Source organism: Anolis sagrei, chromosome 4 (genome assembly GCF_037176765.1).
Source record: "Anolis sagrei isolate rAnoSag1 chromosome 4, rAnoSag1.mat, whole genome shotgun sequence".
NCBI lineage: Eukaryota > Metazoa > Chordata > Lepidosauria > Squamata > Dactyloidae > Anolis > Anolis sagrei.
The window spans coordinates 1,024,662-1,041,342 of record NC_090024.1 but is presented as its reverse complement, the minus strand read 5'-3'; the positions used below and the strand labels follow the sequence as shown (position 1 = coordinate 1,041,342).

Below are 16,681 nucleotides of genomic sequence, written 5' to 3'. Positions count from 1 at the left end.
AATCTCTCTCTCTCTCTCTCATGTCTCTCTCTCTAATCTATCTAATCTCTCTCTCTCTCATGCCCCTCTCTCTCTCATCTATCTAATCTCTCTCTCTCTCTCATCTATCTATCTAATCTATCTCTCTCGTGTCTCTCTCTCATCTATCTAATCTATCTATCTAATCTCTCTCTCTCTCATGTCTCTCTCTCTCTCATGTCTCTAATCTCTATCTCTCTCTAATCTATCTCTCATGTCTCTCTCTCTCTCATCTATCTAATCTATCTCTCTCATCTCTCTCTCTCTCATCTATCTAATCTCTCTCTTTCTCATGTCTCTCTCTCTCTCTCATCTATCTAATCTCTCATCTATCTATCTAATCTCTCTCTCTGTCATCTATCTATCTATCTAATCTCTCTCTCTCATCTATCTAATCTCTCTCTCATCTATCTATCTAATCTCTCTCTCTCTCATGTCTCTCTCTCTCTCATCTATCTATCTAATCTATCTCTCTCATCTATCTAATCTATCTATCTAGTCTCGCACTCTCTCATCTATCTCTAATATCTCTCATCTATCTCTCTCTCATCTATCTAATCTATGTATCTAATCTCTCTCATCTCTCATCTATCTAATCTATGTAATCTCTCGCTCTCTCTCTCTCTCTCTCTCCCTCAGTGTCTAGGGAAGGCTAGGCCCAATGGCGCCACCTTGAGGCCGAGGGCGAGCGAGCAGGGGCGTGGCCTCCCTCCCTCCCTCCCTCCGCGCCTGAGGGAAGACTCGGCCCAAAAGCGCCATCTTGGGGCCGAGGGCGAGCGAGAGAGCGAGCAGGGGGCGTGGCCTCCTGGCGCTCCCGGCCCCGCCCCCGTTGCGCGCGATTGGTTCCCTGCGTTTCCAAGGCAACGGCGGCCAACAGGTCCCCCTCTCTCTCTCATCTATCTAATCTATCTCTCTCTCATCTATCTAATCTATGTATCTAATCTCTCTCTGTCATCTCTCTCTCTCTCATCTATGTATCTAATCTATCTATGTAATATCTCGCTCTATCTCTCTCCCTCACTGTCTAGGGAAGACTAGGCCCAATGGCGCCATTTTGGGGCCGAGGGCGAGCGAGCAGGGGGCGTGGCCTCCCTCTGCCTCTCAGGGAAGACTAGGCCTCACGAGCGAGAGAGCAGGGGGCGTGTCCTCCTGGTGCTCCCGGCCCCGCCCCCGGCGCGCGCGATTGGCTCCCTGCGTCTCCAAGGCAACGTCGGCCAACAGGTCCCTCTCTGTCTGTCTCTCTCTTTCTTCGGCCATGAGTGCTGAGGCGGCGGCAGTGGAGGTGGAGGAGGCCGTGGCGAGGCGCTACGAGGTCAAGCGGCGCCTCGGGAAGGGGGTGAGTCCGTGAACGAGGGAGGGAGGGAGTGGGGAGGGGTCCCCCAGGCAGGACCCCCCCTCATTTTCCCTCCCTCCCTCCCTGCCAGGCCTACGGGATCGTGTGGCGCGCGCGGGACCGCAAGACCGGCGCCGCCGTGGCCGTCAAGAAGATCTTCGACGCCTTCCGCAACCGCACCGACGCCCAGGTCAGGAAGGGAAAGCAGGGAGGGGAAAGAGGAGCCGCCTCCTTCTGCGCATGCGCGCAATTCGGGAAGGGGTAAAAGGGGGCGGGGCCTGTGTGCCCGCCTCACGCCCCGCCCCCTCTTCCCTTCTCTCCTGAATGCAGAGGACCTTCCGGGAGATCGCCTTCCTCCAGGTGAGCACCGCCATGCCTTTCCTGACACGGGCGCCAGGGGGAGCTGCTCCTCTCTCTGGTTGTTGATTGCTCTTTCCTTTTGGTTTAGAACCCTCCTAATAGAGACACATTATTATTATTATTATTATTATTATTATTATTATTAGGTTCTTGTAGGTTTTTTCGGGCTATAGAGCCATGTGGAGGCCGTGACAGACTTTGTATTTCTAGGCGCAAAGATGAGTGCAGATGCAGACTTGTGCAAATGATAAGCATTGGTGGTGCAAGCTGGTTTTCCCTGTCATAGCCAGTAAGGGCACCTAGAGCTTTGGAGAGCTTCTGTTCAACCATCTCAACGCTCCCTGCTTGAGCAGTGATGGCACGATCATCAGCATAGTGGAAACTCTCTGTCTGTTCTGGCAGTGGCTGGTCATTTGTGCAAATGTTAAGCATTGATGGTGCAAGCTGTTTTTCCCTGTAATAGGCCGTAAGAGGACCTAGAGCTTCGGAGAGCTTCTGTTCAACCATCTCAAAACTCCCTGCTTGGGTGGTGATGGCACGATCGTCAGCATAGATGAAACTCTCTGTCCCTTCTGGCAGTGGCTGGTCATTTGTGCAGATGTTAAGCATTGATGGTGCAAGCTGGTTTTCCCTGTAATAGGCCGTAAGAGGACCTAGAGCTTCGGAGAGCTTCTGTTCAACCATCTCAAAGTTCCCTGCTTGGGTGGTGATGGCACGATCATCAGCATAGCCCCAGAAACAACCCTTTCCCCAGGAGAAGCCCTTCCTTCCCATTGTCGCCAGCAGGCTTTGCTTGTGGTTCCCTGCAGGAGTTCGGGGCGCACCCCAACATCATCAAGCTCCTGAATGTCATCCGGGCGCAGAACGACAAGGACATTTACCTGGTCTTTGAGTCCATGGGTGAGCCCTGAAACGGGAAACGAGGGCCCTTCCCACAAAGGGGAGTGGTGGAGCTCCCCATCCTATTCTGAGGAGAAGGTGGTGTCCTACTGCCGACCCCCATGACATCCCTTCCTCCCCTCCCTGCCCAGAGACGGACCTCCACGCCGTGATCAAGAAGGGCAACCTGCTGAAGGACATCCACAAGTGCTACATCCTGTACCAGCTGCTGAAGGCCACCAAGTACATCCATTCGGGGGACGTCATCCACAGGGACCAGAAGGTAGGCGGGTTTCTGGATGCACCTGTATGGCATGCCCTGGTTCACCTTCAATGAGCTCAGGGCTGTATCCCTGCAGCAAGCGGTCCAGCCTGGGAATAATAACAATGGGTTGCTGTGAGTTTTTATCAGTGGCATCTCCGCACAGCAAGGCAAGGAAACACATCGATCACAGTCTCCTTTAGGCTATAAACTAATTGATTGTACAAGTATTTACATTAGAAGCTAAGCACATCGTAAAAGCTTCCTCTCCATTCGGCAGCTACATCGCGAACACAGAACATGCTACTATCAGCACTAGTCCACACCTCCTGCATTCCAGAGTTTGCTCTCTGCACTAAGATTTATGACCTCTCTAGGAATGCCAATTCTCTTCATGGTTCAGTTAACCCTTTCCACACAGGAATTACAATCGGCACATAGCATTGCATTTTTAAACATACAAACACACTTTGAAATCTACATTATACATTTCAAAACACATGAACAGTTTTCTGGGATGCCAGGCCATGTTCCAGAAGCATTCTCTCCTGATGTTTCACCCACATCTGTGGCAGGCATCCTGAGGTTGTGAGGTCTGTTGGAAACTAGGCAAGTGGGGTTTCTCAGATGTGGGTGAAACCTCAGGAGAGAATGCTTCTGGAATAATAATAATAATAATAATAATAATAATATACTTTATTTATATTCCACTCTATTTCTCACAGCGGATTTAGAGCCGATTACAGCATACATAAACAGTTAACAACAATGAAAATACAGTATTTATTTATTGCCGGCATGTCTTCAGGGGCGCCTTTCACCTCCCCATCAAAGGGGTACCTATTTATCTACTCACATCTTTATTTATTTATTATTTTGGATATTTGTACCCCGCCCTTCTCAACCCCCTGGAGAGGAGGATTAAGGGCAGCTTCATTCTAAAGGAGAGGAGGGATGAAGATGACCTAATTTCCCTGGGGAGTTAATTCCACAGGGGGAGCCACCACCGAGAAGGCCTTGTCCCTTGTCCCCGCCAAGTGCGTTTGTGATAAAGGTGGGCTCGAGAGCAGGGCATCTCCAAAAAAATCTTAAACTCTAATGTGGGATTTAGAAGGAGATACATTTGGACAGGTACGCTGGGTCAGAACCGTATAGGTTTTTATAGGTCAAAACCAGCACTTTGAATTGTGCTCGGAACTGGATCGGCAGCCAGTGGAGCTGACATAGCTGTTTTCAAACTGCTAGGTAAGCAGAAGCTAGGGCTGACAGCAGGAGCTCACCCTGACCCACAACTTGAACTGCTGACCTCCTGATGAGCAAGATTTTCCGTAGCTGGTGGTTTAACTCACTGTGCTAACTGCACCCCACACATGGCCATACAGCCTGGAAAACTCACAGCAGCACAGTGATCCTGGCCATAATAATAATAATAATAATAATTTTATTTCTTACCCGGATCTCCTCCTGGCTTGAGGAGGGTTACAGAAGAATTAAAACACACAAACACTGCAAAAAGACTACAAGTATTTTGTTTGTTTGATTGTTTGTTTGTTACTTTGTTGTAGGTTTTTCTGGGTTATATGGCCATGTTCTAGAGGCATTTTCTCCTGACGTTTCGCCTCATCTATGGCAAGCATCCTCAGAGGGAGTGAGGTCTGTTGGAAATAGGAAAATGGGTTTATATATCTGTGGAATGACCAGGGTGGGACAAAGGACTTTTGTCTGCTGGAGCTAGGGGGTGAATGTTTCAACTGACCACTTTGATTAGCATATAATGGCCTGACAGTGCCTGGAGCAAACTTTCATTGAGAGGTGATTATATGTCTTTGTTTGTGTCGTCTCTGCACAACAACAGAGAGGAAACACAAGGACATCTAATCACCTCTCAACAAAAGTTTGCTCCAGCCACTGCCAGGCAATCAAATGCTAATCAAGTTGAAACATTCACACCTAGCTCCAGCAGACAAGAGTCCTTTGTCCCACCCTGACCATTCCACAGATGTATAAACCCTTTTTCCTAGTTCCAACAGACCTCCCAACCTCTGAGGATGCTCGCCATAGATGCAGGCGAAACGTCAGGAGAGAATGCCTCTAGAACATGGCCATATATCCCGAAAAACTACAACAACCCAATATTCCTGCTTCTTGGCAGAATGGGGGTGGACTGGATGGCCCATGAGGTGTCTTCCAACTCTTTGATTCTATGATTCTCCTGACTGTGAGAGCCGTTCAGCAGTGGAACTCTCTGTGTGGTGGAGGCTCCTTCTTTGGAGGCTTTGAAGCAGAGGCAGGATGGCCATCTGTCAGGGGTGCTTTGAATGCACTATTCCTGCTTCTTGGCAGAATGGGGTTGGACTGGGTGATGGCCCAGGAGGTCTCTTCCAACTCTTAGAATCATAGAATCAATGACATAAGAAAAGAATCCCTTTTTATTATTTTTAATGTCCCTGGCAAGCCTGAGCTCGTTTTGTGCTTTAGCCTTGCGGACCTTTTCCGTACAGGTATTGGCTATTTGTTTGAATTCCTCTTTGATGATTTCTCCCTTTTTCCACTTCTTGTGCATGTCTCTTTTGTGTCTTAGCACAGTTAGAAGTTCTTTGGGCATCCATTCTGGCTTTGTTGGCACAGTTTGCAGGCGAAACGTCAGGAGAGAATGCCTCCAGAACGTGGCCATATAGCCCGAAAAAAACCTACAACAACCCTATTATTATTATTATTATTATTATTATTATTGTTATTATTATTATTATTATTATTATTTTATTTCCTACCTTGATCTTGTCCTGGATTGAAGCAGGTTACAGAACAATTAAACACATCAATATTGCAAAAACACTACAAATATACATATTAAAGTGTACGTCTTTGAAAGCAACACACCAAGCAAGCGAAGAGTCCGCCCGGCTCAAGGGTTGTTGGAGGACGCCCCCTCCAAGCCCGCTCGCTCACCTTGACCGCCTTTGTGCTCGCAGCCTTCCAACGTCCTGCTGGACGCCGACTGCTTTGTGAAGCTGTGCGACTTTGGGCTGGCCCGCTCCCTGCGCCAAGCCCACCACCCTCAAAGCGGCCCCCCGCTCACCAAGTACGTTGCCACCCGCTGGTACCGGGCCCCAGAGATCCTGCTGGCCTCCCACAGGTAGAGCGGGCCAAGTCTGGACCCTTGGGGCAAGCAAAGCGGGGATGGGGGAGGCTGGGGCCCATCGGTGCGGAGGATCCCAGCGGTGGCAGAGACGTGGCAGAGGCCACCCCCACCAAGGAGGGAGAAGAGATGGGGGGCTTGGCCACTTCCTTCCTTGCCTTTGAAACCAGAGAGAGGCCTGTCTCATAGAATCATAGAATCAAAGAGTTGGAAGAGACCTCATGGGTCATCCAGCCCAACCCCATTCTGCCAAGAAGCAGGAATATTGCATTCAAATCACCCCTGACAGATGGCTATCCAGCCTCTGCTTAAAAGCTTCCAAAGAAGGAGCCTCCACCACACTCGGGGCAGAGAGTTCCACTGCTGAACGGCTCTCACAGTCAGGAAGTTCTTCCTCATGTTCAGATGGAATCTCCTCTCCTCATGCAGGGTGGGAAGGAGGAGGGCAAGGTCAGTGGGGCACCAAGGGTCCTTCACGGCGGGTCTGGATCCTCCCTGGGGCCAGGTCTTTTGGGGGAATTTGTGGGGCCAACCTGCTGCACCTCTTGGGGCCTGCATCAATAGGAGCCTAGTGTCTAGATCTAGGGAAGTCCTGCTCCCCATGCTCTCTTCCGCTTTGGTTAGACCACTTTACCTGGAATATTGTGTCCAATTCTGGGCACCACAATTCAAGAGAGATATTGACTCTAAGCTGGAATGTGTCCAGAGGAGGGCGACTCAAATGATCAAGGGTCTGGAGAACAAGCCCTATGAGGAGCGGCTTAAGGAGCTGGGCATGTTTAGCCTGAAGAAGAGAAGGCTGAGAGGGGATATGATAGCCATGTATAAATATGTGAGAGGAAGCCACAGGGAGGAGGAGGGAGCAAGCTTGTTTTCTGCTTCCTTGGAGACTAGGACGCAATGGAACAATGGCTTCAAACTACAAGAGAGGAGATTCCATCTGAACATGAGGAAGAACTTCCTGACTGTGAGAGCCGTTCAGCAGTGGAACTCTCTGCCCCAGAGTGTGGTGGAGGCTCCTTTTTTTGCAAGCTTTGAAGCAGAGACTGGATGGCCATCTGTCAGGGGTGATTTGAATGGAATATTCCTGCTTCTTGGCAGAACGGGGTTGGACTGGATGATGGCCCAGGAGGTCTCTTCCAACTCTAGGATTCTACAAGAAAGGAGATTCCATCTGAACATGAGGAAGAACTTTCTGACCGTGAGAGCTGTTCAGCAGTGGAACTCTCTGCCCCGGAGTGTGGTGGAGGCTCCTTCTTTGGAAGCTTTTAAACAGAGGCTGGATGGCCATCTGTCAGGGGTGATTTGAATGCAATATTCCTGCTTCTTGGCAGAACGGGGTTGGACTGGATGATGGCCCAGGAGGTCTCTTCCAACTCTAGGATTCTAGGATTCTATGATTCTATGGTGTCTTGGGTGAGCTGAGCAGAGATGGCTTGCTGGGACTTGTGTTGTTCTCTTACCAAAAGGACGCTTACCCCTCACTGCCAAAGAGGAGGGGGCTTCTGTACCAATGTCCTCGACCCCTTGGGGGGGGGAGTGAGGGGTGTCTGTAGCCCCCCTCCCCACACCCACCCACCGGGGTGCCTGTCCTTCCATCCTTGCAGCTACACCAAAGGGGTGGACATGTGGAGCATCGGCTGCATCCTGGGGGAGATGCTCCTGGGGAAGCCCCTCTTTCCCGGCTCCTCCACCATCAACCAGATTGAGCAGATCCTGCGGGTGGTTCCGGCCCCCTCCCCAGAAGGTGAGCTGGGGATAGTCTTGTTTGGGGGGGTTGGGTGTGCCCTGAGAAGCAAGGATGGGGGGGACCCCTCCCCTGGTGTCTTCTCCTCCTCACCAAGCCCTCCTCCTCCCCCATCTCCAAATCGGCCTATCTGCTGTGCCCTTGGGACCAGTGCGTGTCCAGAGCAGTCGTGTTCTCTGCTGGTTCTTGGGTTGCATTTACTGCTGTCACATGTTGTCATGTTTTGCCCAGTGCTGTAAAATGGTGACACACACGCACCTTTCCCATCCTGTCGCTGTGAAGGTTGATGCAAGAACTTGGTTCTGGGTGGATCCCTTATTTGCGCACATGCGCAATCTGGAGACACCAGAAGAGGTCGGGCCCTTGCTTGAGAGCACTGGCCTCACAGCTGAGGAAGCGGTCAGTGCTGGCCAGCCCTGTCCTCCGCTTCCGGGAAGGCTGGTCCATGTCTGCACACCTTCCTTGACCCAGGGCTGGGCTGGCCACATCCGAGGGGCTCCTAGGCAGGGAAGGGGGTCAAGAGAGGCAGGACTGGGGGTCCCTTTGTGGAGAAAGACTTCTGGGCTACTTTTCTCCACTGTGGGGTTGGAGAGTCACCAAAGGTGGTGTGTGTGTGTGTGTGTGTGTGTGTGTGTGAGTCTCCGCTTTGGCTCTCCTAGAGCAGCGGTTCTCAACCTTTGGGTCCCCAGATGTTGTGGCCTTCAACTCCCAGGAATCCTAACAGCTGGTAAACTGGCTGGGATCTCTGGGAGTTGTAGGCCAAAAACATCTGGGGACCCCAGGTTGAGAACCACTGTCCTAGAGCCTTGTGTCAGGGATTTCCTCCTTGAGAAAAGAAAGGCCTTGAGCAGCTGTCTTTCTCGTGCAGATGTGGCCGCCTTCCATTCGGACTACAGAGCGTCCATCATCAGCCGCCTGAGTGGCCAGTGAGTCCTCTCCTGGGAGGCAGGGAGGGAGGGGGCATGTTTTGGGGGCTGAATGGGGCTGGCTTTGGGGTGCAGGCTGACCGGCGGTGCTGCCCCTTCCGCCCAACTGCAGGCAGCGGGTGACCTTTGAGGAGCTCCTCCCGCCCTCCACGCCCCCGCAAGCCCTGGACCTTCTCAAGCAGCTCCTGGCCTTCAACCCTGAGAAGCGGCCGACGGCAGAAGAGGCGCTGGAGCACCCCTACGTGAGAAGGTAGAGCAGAGCCTGGGTGAAAATACCCAGCAGATGCCCCAGTTGGAGGTGTGGGGGTGGGTGGGCTGGGGGAGGAAGGAAGGGTCCCTTCTCCTGAGCCTCTCACGGTGGACGTTCCGTTGGCAGGTTCCACTCTCTGGCCAGAGAGCCTTCCCTCCGTGGCAGCGTGGTCCTTCCGCTGGACGACGACGTGCAGCTCTCCGTGGCCGAGTACCGCAATAAGCTCTACGAGGTAAAGCTGTGGCATAATAGAAAATAAACCACGTGTAGTTCACGTGTAGAGACAGCAAAGCCTAGAGAAGACAATGATGCTGGGGAAAGTGGAAGGTAAAAGGAAGAGGGGCCGACCAAGGGCAAGATGGATGGATGGCATCCTTGAAGTGACTGGACTGACCTTGAAGGAGCTGGGGGTGGTGACGGCCGACAGGGAGCTCTGGCGTGGGCTGGTCCATGAGGTCACAAAGAGTCGGAGATGACTGAACGAATGAACAAAGTTCACATTTGATTGGTCCATACACTGCCTTGCCAGAGAAAGAAAATATACCACAAGTAGTTTGCTATTCATACTTCAGAACAACAGACGTACAATGTCATCAGATGCATCAACTCACATAATGTCCTTTTATGAGAGATTTGAAAGAGTCTTTGGACTCCTTCAGCAGCTCATGAAGCAAAACACACTCCAAACTCCAATCTCTTTCTGCTTCTCTCTTTACTGTCTCTCTCTCAGCATCTGCATAGCTCAAGCCTGAACAAAATCGTAACAGTAACCAAAAGTCCCAGGCTCAGCATTGCCCAACCAATCAGCTTCATGCAGTTGCACACACACACACATGAACTGATTCCTTGCATGCTCCAAGAGAAGCCCCTTTGCGCTCCCTTTGTCACCTGGGGCCTGGTGTGTCATAGGGCTGCCCCCCCCCCCAAGGGAGATCTCTTAAAGGCACAGCCTCCTTTTGCCCCTGCTTGGCACCCCCTCAGAGGACTGCAAAGAGGGGCAAAGAGGGCCTTGTCCTTGAGCCCTTCAAGGGGCAGGTGGGTGCCTGGAGTTGCTTCTCTGAGGTAGGACTCTGAGGAACCCCCGGTTGGGGTCCCTTAGGGCTGAGAGCCTCCTCCTTTGTCTTGAAGAATATCGCCTTGGACCCCAGCCTCCACTGAAATTGAGTGACAGGCCGTCAGTGCATCTAGAACAGTGGTTCTCAACCTGGGGTCCCCAGATGTTTTTGGCCTACAACTCCCAGAAATCTCAACCAGTTTACCAGCTGTTAGGATTTCTGGGAGTTGAAGGCCAAAAACATCTGGGGACCTCAGGTTGAGAACCACTGATCTAGAACCCAAGCAGGAGGGGTGGGTCTCCAAGGCCCCATGCAGACCTGGGCAAACTCCAGCGGCTTTGGACATAACACCCACAATTCCCACAGCCGGTATGCTGGCTGGGATTTCCGGGAAGTCCAAAACACCTGGAGGGAGTCCGAAGTTGGCCCAGGCCTGGCCTAGTGGTTTGCCATCCAATATTTGGTGGAGGGGCTCCAGGAGGAAGAAGCCCCTCTGCTCAGCTCAGCCCTTCTGGCAGGCAGCTTGGGCACAGCGTCTCTCTGCACCAGGGGTGGTCTTCTCCGGCCTCTCCATCGACATAACGCCTGGCCTGGTGGGTAGTGGAGGGGCCGCGTCCAGATAGATGCTCCCGGCCACCCCCAGGCTCCCCTTGCTGCCCCCTACATGAACCCCCTGTTCCCTTTCCGGGGGGGGGGGGCTGCCTTGCTCTGAGGCTTCGTACCTCCTTTCTCAAGCAACTTTGGGGAGGGCTCAAGTGAAAGGGAGGGTGCCTGGTGAGCCACGGGTGGTGGTCTGAGCCTTCTTGTGACTCCCTAAAGACCTTTAAGACCACTCCCTGCCAGGAAATGTGTTGAATGTGTCGGGGGGGGGGGGAAGTTCCTGGAGGGCAAGGCCATGTCCCATCTGGTTGGGGAGGGGGAGAGAGGCTGGCCTGGTGAGAGAGGCTTTGGGGGGGGGGCATGAAGGGGGTGGGAGTTGAGGTGGAGCGGTGTGGGGTGACTCCCTGGTATTTGCTCCTCAGTGAGCAGCGTGAGAGAAGGGCCGGGCCCCATTCTCAAAGGCTGTGGGCTGAAGTGCCCTGGTTGAGGAAAGGAGATAAATAATCACCTCCCAAAAAAGGATTCCCCAGGCAGTAAGAAGATAGGCCTTGAAACTGCTAGGCCATTAATCGAAGTGGCCAATGGCAACATTCAAGAGCCCTTTCTCCCCCCCTGGACATCTTTCCGTAGGGATTGATAGTGTCCTGCGTTGCCCTTCAAAAACAACCTTTAGATAATGTTGAACGTAAAAGAGGAAATGCTTTACTTCAGTGAACACAAAGGATAAGCAAATATAATTGAAAAGTGCAAAGGAAAGCAAGGAAGTCTTAATCCAGACACAAATTAAAGTCTCTTACAAAGTCCCAAAAGAAACACCAGTCTCCCATCAGACAACGGGCAATAAACTAAGTCCTTAGCAGCAGACACAAAGCAGATTCCATTGGAGTGAAAACGTCAGTGTCAGGGTCGTTGTTACCAGCCAAAGCTGACTGCTCCTGATTTATAGCCCTGAATTCCTCACGCAGGAGGTGCTAGGGAGTCTCCCAATTAGCTCAGAGTTTATAGCAGCTATCCTAGGTGAACGCCGTCTGTGCTCTGTCTCTTGTCGTCTCTAGAAATGTGGGCACTTGTAAAACCTCATCGTCTGATTCTTCTTCACTCTCCAATTCCTGAGCACTTCTCTGCTCCTCTTCCTCCTCCTGATTTATAGCCCTGAATTCCCCATGCAGGAGGTGCTAGGGAGTCTCCCAATTAGCTCAGCGTTTATAGCAGCTATCCTAGCTGAACACCATCTGTGCTCTGTCTCTTTTCGTCTCTAGAAATGTGGGCACTTTCAAACCCTCATCGTCTTGATTTTTCTTCTCCCTCCAATTCCTGAGCACTTCTCTGCTCCCTTTCCTCCTCCTGATTTATAGTCCTGAATTCCCCATGCAGGAGGTGCTAGGGGTGTCTCCCAATTAGCTCAGCGTTTTTAGCAGCTATCCTAGCTGAACACCGTCTGTGCTCTGTCTCTTTTCGTCTCTAGAAATGTGGGCACTTTCAAACCCTCATCGTCTTGATTCTTCTTTTCCCTCCAGTTCCTGAGCTCTTCCCTGCTCCCCTTCCTCTTCCAAAGATGAGGAATCCCTAACAGATATATTTACACCCCACTTGCCAACAGAGCCCTCAACCTCTGAGGGTGTCTTTAGCCATAGAGGTGGGTGAAACGTCAGGAGGGAATGCTTCTGGAACATGGCCAGGCAACCCAACACCCACCCACCCCCCAGCAAAAACAGCCTGAATCCTGCTCGGAAAGGCAGCAGTCCTCCCTGGGGCGGTGGGCTTCTCACATCCTTTTGGGGAGCCCCTCCTTGGCTGCTTCACCCGTAGTGCAAGCAGGTCTTCCTCTTTTTCCACAGATGATCCTGGAGAAGAAGGCCCAGAACCAGAAGCAGAAGCAGGAGCATCAGCAGCAGCTCCACCGCCCTCAGTCGCAGGAGGATCCCTGCCCAGCCCCCCCAGAGGCCCAGGAAGCCCCCAGGGCAAAGGCCTCCCCTGCAGCAGCATCCCAAGGTACGTTTGGGCCCCTTCCTTCTCTCTCTGGGGAAGTGGGGGCAAAGGGCTGTGCATTGAGGTTGGTGCGCAGAGTACATTGGGCGCTTCCCACCCGGAGACCCTGCCGACCAAGAGTCCTGTGAGCTGGATCCTCCCCTCAGGGGCCACACAAAGGGAGGGTGTGGGGCAGGAGCCTCATTGGGGGGGAGGGGGGGGCTTGGGGAGGGCCTTCATGGCATGTGTGGTCCCATTGAGCCACTGAACCCAGTCCCAATGCACAACCTCCAGCCAAAGCACCATCTCCATCCAGAGTCTTCTCACAGAATCCTAGAGTTGGAAAAGACCCCCAGGCCCCCCCCTTTCCGCCATATGGGAAGGCACAATCAAAGCCCTCCTGGCAGATGGTCCTCCAGCTTCTGTTTAAGGGCCCCAGAGAAGGAGGCGCCACCCGACTCCCAGGAGTCCATTCCACTGTATTCCGCCAGAGATTCGGCAGCTGGCCCTCCTGTCTTGTTGGCTGGATGACCCTCGGGGTCTCCCTCACTGAACGACCTCCCTCCCCTCTCTTCCTGCCCCTTTCCTTCCGCAGGAGGCCTGCCCAGGAACCGCTCTGCCCCGCTCCTTGTGCAGGCACGGCAGCAAGAGACAACGGCGGGCGCTGCGCTTGGGCGGAGAGGGAGGAGGCGGGGGTCCTGCCCCCCCGCGAGTGCCCATCCCGCCCCCCAAGGCGTGAGTAGCCCCTTCGCAGGACATGCCTTGCAGGTGGGAGGCAAGTGGCAGTGGTCACTGAGCGGGCCCTCACACCTCCGCTGTCGGCCAGGGCCAGCGCTGCACTCCCCCTCTGACCCCGACCCTCAGCTCCAGTTGCCACCAAGGGGGGGGGGGGCTGAGCAAGGCCCCTCCTCTGGCCGTTGGGCTCCCAGCCCAGTAGAGATGCCAAGATGGTACCTGAACAGTTATTGTCATTGGATGGGGAGGATTTGGCCCGTGCCCAACTCAGTAGGACTGTCCCATAACACAGCTTGGAAGGGGACTAGCCTCACGTGCCCCCTTGCAGCCCCGTTGTGCCCCCAGAAATAGGACTGTGCTGGGTGCATGAGGAGAGTGTCACGTTGTGTGTGTGTGTGTCAGTCTCATCGAGTGGGGATCAGGGGGGGGTCTGGTAGGGCACCCTCCTCCTCAGGGGGTGCTTAGTGGCGACATGGAGCCTTGGAAGTCCCCACATGGTTGGGGTACCCTGCCTTGTTTGTGCTGCTGTGGGGCTCCTTGGGGCTGGGTGCATGAGGAGAGTGTCACGTTGCGTGTGTTGTGTGTCAGTCTCATCGGGGGGGGGGGGGTCGGGGGGGCTGGTAGGGCACCCTCCTCCTCAGGGGGTGCTCAGTGGCGGCACGGAGCCTTGGAAGTCCCCACATGGCCGGGGAACTCTTCCTTGTTTGTGCTGCTGTGGGGCTCCTTGGGGCTGGGTGCATGAGGAGAGTGTCACGTTGTGTGTGTGTCAGTCTCATCGAGTGGGGATCAGAGGGGGTGGTGGTGGTAGGGCACCCTTCTCCTCAGGGGGTGCTCAGTGGCAGCACGGAGCCTTGGAAGTCACCCCAAGACTTGTGCCCTGCCTTGTTTGTGCTGCTGTGGGGCTCCTTGGGGCTGGGTGCATGAGGAGAGTGTCACGTTGTGTGTGTGTGTGTGTGTGTGTGTCAGTCTCATCGAGTGGGGATCAGAGGGGGGGGGCGGTAGGGCACCCTCCCCCTCAGGGGTCTGCTCAGTGGCGGCACGGAGCCTTGGAAGTCCCCACATGGCCGGGGTACCCTGCCTTGTTTGTGCTGCTGTGGGGCTCCTTGGGGCTGGGTGCATGAGGAGAGTGTCACGTTGTGTGTGTGTGTGTCAGTCTCATCGAGTGGGGATCAGGGGGGGGGCTGGTAGGGCACCTCCTCCTCAGGGGGTGCTCAGTGGCGACACGGAGCCTTGGAAGTCCCCACATGGCCAGGGTACCCTACCTTGTTTGTGCTGCTGTGGGGCTCCTTGGGGCTGGGTGCATGAGGAGAGTGTCACGTTGTGTGTGTGTGTGTGTGTCAGTCTCATCAAGTGGGGATCAGAGGGGGGGCTGGTAGGGCACCCTCCCCCTCAGGGGGTGCTTAGTGGCGGCACGGAGCCTTGGAAGTCCCCACATGGCCGGGGTAGCCTGCCTTGTTTGTGCTGCTGTGGGGCTCCTTGGGGCTTGGTGCATGAGGAGAGTGTCATGATGTGTGTGTGTGTGTGTGTGTGTCAGTCTCATCAAGTGGGGATCAGAGGGGGGGGCTGGTAGGGCACCCTCCCCCTCAGGGGGTGCTCAGTGGCGGCACGGAGCCTTGGAAGTCCCCACATGCCTGGGGTACCCTACCTTGTTTGTGCTGCTGTGGGGCTCCTTGGGGCTGGGTGCATGAGAGGAGTGTCACGTTGTGTGTGTGTGTGTGTGTGTGTCAGTCTCATCGAGTGGGGATCAGAGGGGGGGGGGTGTCTGGTAGGGCACACTCCCCCTCAGAGGGCTGCTCCGTGGTGACACGGAGCCTTGGAAGTCACCACATGGCCGGGGTACCCTGCCTTGTTTGTGCTGCTGTGGGGCTCCTTGGGGCTGGGTGCATGAGGAGAGTGTCACAATGTGTGTGTGTGTGTGTGTGTGTCAGTCTCATCGAGTGGGGATCAGAGGGGGGGGGGCTGCTCGGTGTCGGCACGGAGCCTTGGAAGTCACCCCAATACCTGGGTGCCCTGCCTTGTTTGTGCTGCTGTGGGGCTCTTTGGGGCAGAGTGTCCCTCTCTCCCTGAGAAGGGGGTCACTCTCAGCCTGCACTCTCTCCACAGGCACCCCACGGCTTTGAGGGGGGTCTGCTGGCCCCCCGGCCCCCCTTCTCGCTCTCTGCGCAGGCCCACCAGCTGGCCCTCCACCAGCCTCTGATGCGCAAGGAGCCCCCTCCGCCAGGGGAGGTGAGCAAAGCGGGGGTGGGGGGGTGGGGGGGGAGGGTGGGCCTGGGGCTGCAACTATGCTCACCACACCAAGGGGGGGGGGGCTGAGGCAGTGGCCCTTCTTTGCCTTCCTGTTCTCACCGGCAGACTTTTCCGTTGTTGCCTTGCAGAACGCGAGGCGCTCCGAGTCTCTCGGCCGAGGGGCGGCCCCCCTCCCGAAGCAGCCTTGCAAGAAGCTCTTCCAGGGGACGGCCAACGTGGGCGCGGCGGGGGACCCCAAAGCCTGCCTGGGCAGCTACTCCCAGTCCTACGGCACCATCTGCCAGTCCGCCCTCCTGGGCCTGCCCCTGGCCAGGGTTTGCCCGTAGCGCCCAGCCAGCCCGGAGGAGTGGGTGAGTGGGGTGTCCCTCCCACGCAATGCGGCCTCTCCCTAGGGGGAGGGGGGCAGCATCATTGGCAGGAGAGAGGCAGGCAGCAAGCCAGAGGGGCTTCCGGGGGCTCTGGCCAGCTCATGCCAGGGAAAGCCGCTGCCCGTGCACAGGTCTTTGCTCTTGGAAGACTTCCGAACACAACCAGCCTTCCAGCGGGTGCCTTCCTTGCTCTCTCTCTCTCTCTCTCTGCTGTGGAGGGCAAGGGCCGGGCTATGCCTCCTCCTCCCCCTCGTCGTCCTTCTCTGGAGGGCAGGGTTGGGCCACCTTGCCCAGGCAGGCTCCATCGGTGCAGAGAACGGCCAGGATTTTGGGATCAACCCCCTTTGGTGCCGGCAATGCCCGGGTTCGATCTTTTGTAACAAGAACAATAAAACAGGATTCATGTTTGGGATTTGGATTTTAAGAGTGGATTCGCTTAAAAGGCATAAGAAGTGGGTAAACTACAACACCCATCATCATGGATCATTCTTATTTATTTATTTATTTATTTTATTTGCTGCATTTGTTGACCGCCGTTCTCAGCCCTAGGGCGACTCACGGCGGTGTACAACATGTAAAAGACAGTTTACAATAAAGCACGACGAAAAATCAACATATCACTAATACACACTAATATAATTACACTAAAATAATCCGCTCCGTCTTATCGTAGAATCATAACCAAACTCGTAATCCGTATTCCGTTCCAGTTGTCATTACCAGTTGATGTACACTCAGTTAAATGCCTTCTCAAATAGCCATGTCTTCAGGCTCTTACAAAAAGACATAAGGGA

The 16,681-nt window shown here is 54.2% G+C and overlaps 1 protein-coding gene across 3 annotated transcripts; it reads left to right on the top strand.

Moving 5' to 3' along the window:
* The first annotated feature begins 908 nt into the window (after positions 1 to 908).
* MAPK15 (mitogen-activated protein kinase 15) lies at positions 909 to 16,299 on the top strand. 3 transcript variants are annotated; one of them, XM_060776060.2, is made up of 14 exons: positions 921 to 1,354; positions 1,443 to 1,541; positions 1,682 to 1,711; positions 2,521 to 2,611; positions 2,743 to 2,873; positions 5,825 to 5,988; positions 7,599 to 7,738; positions 8,607 to 8,664; positions 8,777 to 8,914; positions 9,041 to 9,146; positions 12,408 to 12,561; positions 13,133 to 13,272; positions 15,376 to 15,498; positions 15,648 to 16,299. In XM_060776060.2, the coding sequence occupies exons 1-14, from the start codon at positions 1,274 to 1,276 to the stop codon at positions 15,843 to 15,845; spliced, it is 1,653 nt and encodes a 550-aa protein (XP_060632043.2). In that variant the 5' UTR covers positions 921 to 1,273; the 3' UTR covers positions 15,846 to 16,299. The 3 variants fall into 3 exon arrangements, with proteins under 3 accessions (XP_067323285.1, XP_067323284.1, XP_060632043.2); XM_067467183.1 differs by lacking the exons at positions 15,376 to 15,498; positions 15,648 to 16,299 and having other exon boundaries at positions 912 to 1,354; positions 13,133 to 13,744; XM_067467184.1 differs by lacking the exons at positions 1,682 to 1,711; positions 15,376 to 15,498; positions 15,648 to 16,299 and having other exon boundaries at positions 909 to 1,354; positions 13,133 to 13,746.
* The last annotated feature ends 382 nt before the right edge of the window (positions 16,300 to 16,681 follow it).

What these genes read in the sequence shown, in the direction of transcription:
- MAPK15 (XM_067467183.1), top strand. Translation starts at nt 1,274, where the DNA reads ATGAGTGCTGAGGCGGCGGCAGTGGAGGTGGAGGAGGCCGTGGCGAGG. An exon ending in GGGAGATCGCCTTCCTCCAG is followed by an intron (nt 1,712 to 2,520) that starts GTGAGCACCGCC and finishes GGTTCCCTGCAG; the next exon opens with GAGTTCGGGGCGCACCCCAA. An exon ending in TCATCCACAGGGACCAGAAG is followed by an intron (nt 2,874 to 5,824) that starts GTAGGCGGGTTT and finishes TTGTGCTCGCAG; the next exon opens with CCTTCCAACGTCCTGCTGGA.